Raw genomic sequence first — 6,077 nt, 5'->3', positions numbered from 1 at the left:
AATAGCCAAGTTGCAAGAAAAAAATAATACAAATAAAACAGTCTTCAGTTGCCCTTTATTAAATCTAGAATATTCACTGATTCTAAATACGACGCACGAACGTGAAGCCGCTCTACTAAACTTTATACTAGATAAGATTTTTAAAGGTGTTTTTGAAAAGCGTTTCCGCAAAATATGACATCAGTACGGGTCTAGGGTATATTTCTTTGAAATAACAGCACTTGGCTTAAACATGGTGGATAAAGTTACTTTATATTAGCAATTCTCGTTTAAGCTGAAAATTTACACGAATGTATTTTTCCAATTATAATATTGTATCCTAAGGTCTGTCACGCAAATAGAAGACACACACACGTGAGAACAAGAATATCAAAGACAAAACTCGATAAAATGTACTCCTAATTTCTAGGTCATAATGGAAGTTCACATACTCCAGGTTTATTACAAGTACAAGGTTTATTATAGTACAAGGAATCATTAATTTCATAAAGACAGATCTGATAACCCGAGAGGATACAAAGAAAGAAAGCCAGTGCAGACTAATTATCAAACAGAATTTGGTACAGTGTTGTCTGCTGTTGGAGGGTTATTTAAGAGGAGATATGTTTCTATTAGATAGCAACGTTATAATATAGTACACCGAAGGTTACTTCAGAGAAGTTTAATCTTTAGTAACTAGCACCATTATAATATAGTACTCCGAAGGTTACTCCAGAGAAGCTTAACTTTTAACAACTAGCATCGTTATAATATAATACTCCGAAGGTTACTCCAGAGAAGCTTAACCTTTAGTAACTGGCATCGTTATAATATAGTATTCCGAAAGTAACTCCAAAGAAATTGAACCCTTAGCAACCAGCATCGTTATAATATAGTATTCCGAATGTTACTCCAGAGAAGTTGAACCTTTAGTAATTAGCATCGTTATAATATAGTACACTGAAGGTTACTCCAGAGACGTTTAGCCTTTAGTAACTAGCATTGATATAATGAAGTGCTCTGAGGGCTATTAAAGAGGAGTTTAATCTGTAGTAACTAGCATTGATATAATGACGTACTCTGAGGGCTATTAAAGAGGAGTTTAATCTGTAGTAACTAGCATTGATATAATGAAGTACTCTGAGGGTTATTAAAGAAGAGTTTAATCTGTAGTAACTAGCATCGTTCTTATGAAGTACTCTCAGGGTTATAACAGAGAAGTTTAATCTTTAGTAACTAGCATCGATATAATGAAATACTCAAAAGGTTATTATAGAGACGTTTAGCCTTTAGTGACTAGCATCGTCCTTATGTAGTACTCTGGAGGTTATTAAAGAGGAGTTTAATCTGTAGTAACTAGCATTGATATAACGAAGTACTCTGAGGGTTATTAAAGAGGAGTTTAATCTGTAGTAACTAGCATTGATATAATGAAGTACTCTGAGGGTTATTAAAGAAGAGTTTAATCTGTAGTAACTAGCATCGTTCTTATGAAGTACTCTCAGGGTTATAACAGAGAAGTTTAATCTTTAGTAACTAGCATCGATATAATGAAATACTCAAAAGGTTATTATAGAGAATTTTAATCTTTAGTAACTAGCATCTTTGTTATGAAGTACTCTGAGGGTTATTAAAGAGAAGATTAATATTTAGTAACTAGCATCGATACAATGAAGTACTCTGAGGGTTATTGTTTATTTGTTTTGAATTTCGCGCAAAGCTACAAGAGGGCTATCTGCGCTAGCTGTCCCTAATTTAGCAGTGTAAGATTAGAGGGAAGACAGCTAATTATCACCACCTACCGCCAACTCTTGGGCTACTCTTTTACTAAGAATAGTGGGATTGACCGTCACATTATAACGCCCCCAGGGCTGAAAGGGCGAGCATATTTGGTAGGACGGGGATTCGACCCCGCGACCCGCAGATTGTGAGTCGAGCGACCTAACCACCTGGCTATGCCGTACCCTGAGCGTTATTATGAAAAGTTTAATCTTTAATAACTAGCATCGATACAATGAACTACTTTAAGGATTATTAAAGAGGAGATTAAACTTTAGTAACTAGCATAGATATAATGAAGTACTCTGATGATTATTATAGAGAAGTTTAATCTTTAGTAACTAGCATCTTTATTACCAAGTAATCTGAGGGTTATTAAAGAGATGTTTAATTTGTAGTAACTAGCATCGATATAGTGAAGTAAACTGAAGGTTATTAAAGAGAAGTATATTCTTTAGTAATCGTTATAATGAAGTACTCTGAGGGTAAGTGAAGAGAAGTTTAACCTTTAGTAAATAGCATTTATATAATGAAGTAGTCTAAGGGTTATTAAAGAGAAGATTAATCTTTAGTAAATATCATCGATATAATGAAGTACTCTAAGGGTTATTAAAGAGAAGTGTAATCATTAGTAACTACCATCGTTATTATGGAGTGATCTGAGGGTTATTAAAGAATGATTTAATCATTAGTAACAAACATCGTTATTATGAAGTACTATGAGGGTTATTAAAGAGACGTTTAATCTGTAGTAACTAGCATCGATATAGTGAAGTAAACTGAAGGTTATTAAAGAGATGTATATTCTTTAGTAATCGTTATAATGAAGTACTCTGAGGGTAAGTGAAGAGAAGTTTAACCTTTAGTAAATAGCATTTATATAATGAAGTAGTCTAAGGGTTATTAAAGAGAAGATTAATCTTTAGTAAATATCATCGATATAATGAAGTACTCTAAGGGTTATTAAATAGAAGTTTAATCTTTAGCAACTAACATCGTTATTATGAAGTACTGTGAGGGTTATTAAAGAGAAGTGTAATCTTTAGTAACTACCATCGTTATTATGAAATGCTCTGATGGTTATTAAAGAGTAATTTAATCTTTAGTAACTAGCAATTATATAATGAAGTAGTCTAAGGGTTATTAAAAGAGAAGATTAATCTTTAGTATATATCATCGATATAATGAAGTACTCTAAGGGTTATTAAAGAGAAGTGTAATCATTAGTAACTACCATCGTTATTATGGAGTGATCTGAGGGTTATTAAAGAATGATTTAATCTTTAGCAGCTAGCATCGATATAATGAAGTACTGTGAGAGTTATTAAAGAGGAGTTTAATCTTTAGTAAATATCATCCATATGATGAAGTTCTGCGAGGGTTATTATAGAGAAGTTTAACCTTTAGTAACTAACCTCGATATAATGAAGTACACTAAGTGGTTATTAATGAGGAATTTAATCTTATTAAAGGTTATTAAAGAGAAGTTTAACCTGTAGTAAATAACATCGATATAATGAAGTACTCTAAGGGTTATTATAGAGAAGTTTAATATGTAGTAACTAACATCGTTATTTTGAAGTATTCGATGCATTATTTATTATTTGTTGTTTTCCTTCTGATTCTCATCTGGAATTGGATTAGTTTAATAGCTGAACGTTTCGAAATTGTACATATTCCGTGATCAGGAAACTTTATGTAAAAATGTTGCTGTTACTTTACTCTTTTGTTTTTATTAGACTTCTGTATTCACCAAGTAAATATAATACCCATCTCTAATTTTGAACAACTGACCAAAGTGTCTTTGTTGCACTTTGAATCTAATAAAGGGATCAAGTAGTATCAGAATATCTCTCAGTAGAGTCACACCGAATAATATTAGTAAAGATATCAGCAGGAATAATATTAGTAAAGCTATCAGCAGGAATAATATTAGTAAATCTATCAGCAGGAATAATATTAGTAAAGCTATTAGCAGGAATAATATTAGTAAATCTATCAGCAGGAATGATATTAGTAAATCTATCAGCAGGAATAATATTAGTAAAGCTATCAGCAGGAATAATATTAGTAAAGCTATCAGCAGGAATAATATTAGTAAAGCCATCAGCAGGAATAATATTAGTAAATCTATCAGCAGGAATAATATTAGTAAAGCTATCAGCAGGAATAATATTAGTAAATCTATCAGCAGGAATAATATTAGTAAAGCTATCAGCAGGAATAATATTAGTAAAGCTATCAGCAGGAATAATATTAGTAAATCTATCAGCAGGAATAATATTAGTAAAGCTATTAGCAGGAATAATATTAGTAAAGCTATCAGCAGGAATAATATTAGTAAAGCCATCAGCAGGAATAATATTAGTAAAGCCATCAGCAGGAATAATATTAGTAAAGTTATCAGCAGGAATAATATTACTAAAGCCATCAGCAGGAATAATATTAGTAAAGCTATCAGCAGGAATAATAGTAGTAAAGCTATCAGCAGGAACAATATTAGTAAAGCCATCAGCAGGAATAATATTAGTAAAGCCATCAGCAGGAATAATATTAGTAAAGCCATCAGCAGGAATAATATTAGTAAAGCCATCAGCAGATTCGCACTAAATATTCGTAAAAAACATTATCCGTGGTTTTAAATCAAACGAGAATTGGTAAATTTAGGCATGGGTGGATTTTGAGCAAGAATGAAAATATTATCAGCATATTTAAATTGAATTTATCTTCTAATTTAAAGTGAAGAAGAAGCATATGGATTGTTCAATCGCTTTTAATATTGTATGTTCAAATTTACACGTGACAGAAAATCGAAACAAGTTACATTCTGAGATTCATTCGTGCACGCGCACACAGCGGTAACTTAAATTAGCATGAGACAGCGAAACAAATCCAACTGTACATATCGTTCATCTTCTCTGGTAATTCTATTCTTCGTACTAACACACGTCACAAAATGACATACTTCTCCTTCATAGTGTTTACTGACGTTAAACTCACTTTTGATTGTATTAGAACTCAGTATAATCAAAAAAAGAGTTCAAGACGTGTATTGATTTCATAGCAGGCTGTTTATAGCTACTCTTGCGCTTAAGTACCCTTAAAAAAAGAAAATAAAAGTCACTGGAGCTTGGAATCAAAACACTTGAGAGTTAACAAAGACGAAAAGGGTTATCACACTCTACTTGGCTATCTGAAGTATGGAAGCAGAATATCAAACACCTTCGTTACGAAATTTCCCTGTCTATTTAGGTAATATTTTCATGGTTGACTCTATGACTTTGTAGCACTAAATACAGAATGCTTTATATTCTCAACAGGACCATTTCCATCGAAATATATATTTTCATAAATATTCAACGTTTAGACATTTTTGTTTATTTCTTTACAAATATATTTACTTAAGAAATTAAAGTTTTATACGACATCCCATCGAGTGAGCACCTGGAGGTTTTGTTTATTATAATTTTTGTGATACAATTTTAACAGAACTTGCTAGATTATTTTCATGTTAATAGTGTTTCTGCTACTAGAACAAACATGTTTGCTGTTAACAATATTTCTGTTGCTAACAGTGTTTATGGTATTTACAAACTTTTTATTTTCAACAGTATTTCTGTTGCTAGAACAAATTTGTTTCCTGTTAACAGTATTTCTATTGCTAGAACAAACTTGTTTCCCGTTAACAGTATTTCTATTGCAAGAACAAACTTGTTTTCCGTTAACAGTATTTTTATTGCAAGAACAAATTTGTTGCCCGTTAACATTCAAATCACATTATTATTCCATCAAACTAGAGTAGCCTAAGAGTTGGCGGTAGATGCTGTTGACTGTCTGCTTACCCTCTAGTCTACTAGTACAAAAATAGAGACAACTAGCGCGGATAACTTGATGTTTTATACATATTGATTAAAATATGCGAAACTTTAAAAAATACAGCGATATTTCTACAAACTAATGATACAATGAGAGTAGAAATTGGCAATCACATGTGAAAATACATGGTAAAGCGAGACAAGAAATTAATCGGCAGAATTCACGTAATGTTTTGTAATTCTTTCACAACTGAAAGAATAATATAGAAGTGTATCTTGCTTCTGTCTATAGATAGACTAGCCTGGAACCATACCTTGTTCTGGCTAGAGAGAGACTAGCCTGGAAACATACCTTCTTCTGTCTATAGGAAGACTAGCCTGGAAGCATACCTTCTTCTGTCTATAGAGAGACTAGCCTGGAAACATACCTTATTCTGTCTATAGAGAGTCTAGGCTGGGAGAATACCTTCTTCTGTCTCTAGAGAGACTAGGCTGGGAGTATAC

General features: G+C 32.2%; 1 protein-coding gene across 1 annotated transcript; it reads right to left on the bottom strand.

Moving 5' to 3' along the window:
- Positions 1 to 3,590: 3,590 nt before the first annotated feature.
- LOC106462757 (coagulation factor V-like) lies at positions 3,591 to 4,364 on the bottom strand (the record flags this gene model as incomplete). Its single annotated transcript, XM_013922708.1, has 1 exon — positions 3,591 to 4,364. A coding segment is annotated over one exon (774 nt), but the record flags the coding sequence as incomplete, so codon positions are not given.
- Between the last annotated feature and the right edge of the window lie 1,713 nt (positions 4,365 to 6,077).

This window comes from Limulus polyphemus, unplaced genomic scaffold, assembly GCF_000517525.1.
Source record: "Limulus polyphemus unplaced genomic scaffold, Limulus_polyphemus-2.1.2 Scaffold1241, whole genome shotgun sequence".
Lineage (NCBI taxonomy): Eukaryota > Metazoa > Arthropoda > Merostomata > Xiphosura > Limulidae > Limulus > Limulus polyphemus.
The sequence above is the reverse complement of the archived record's forward strand: the minus strand, read 5'-3'. Positions and strand labels throughout refer to the sequence as shown.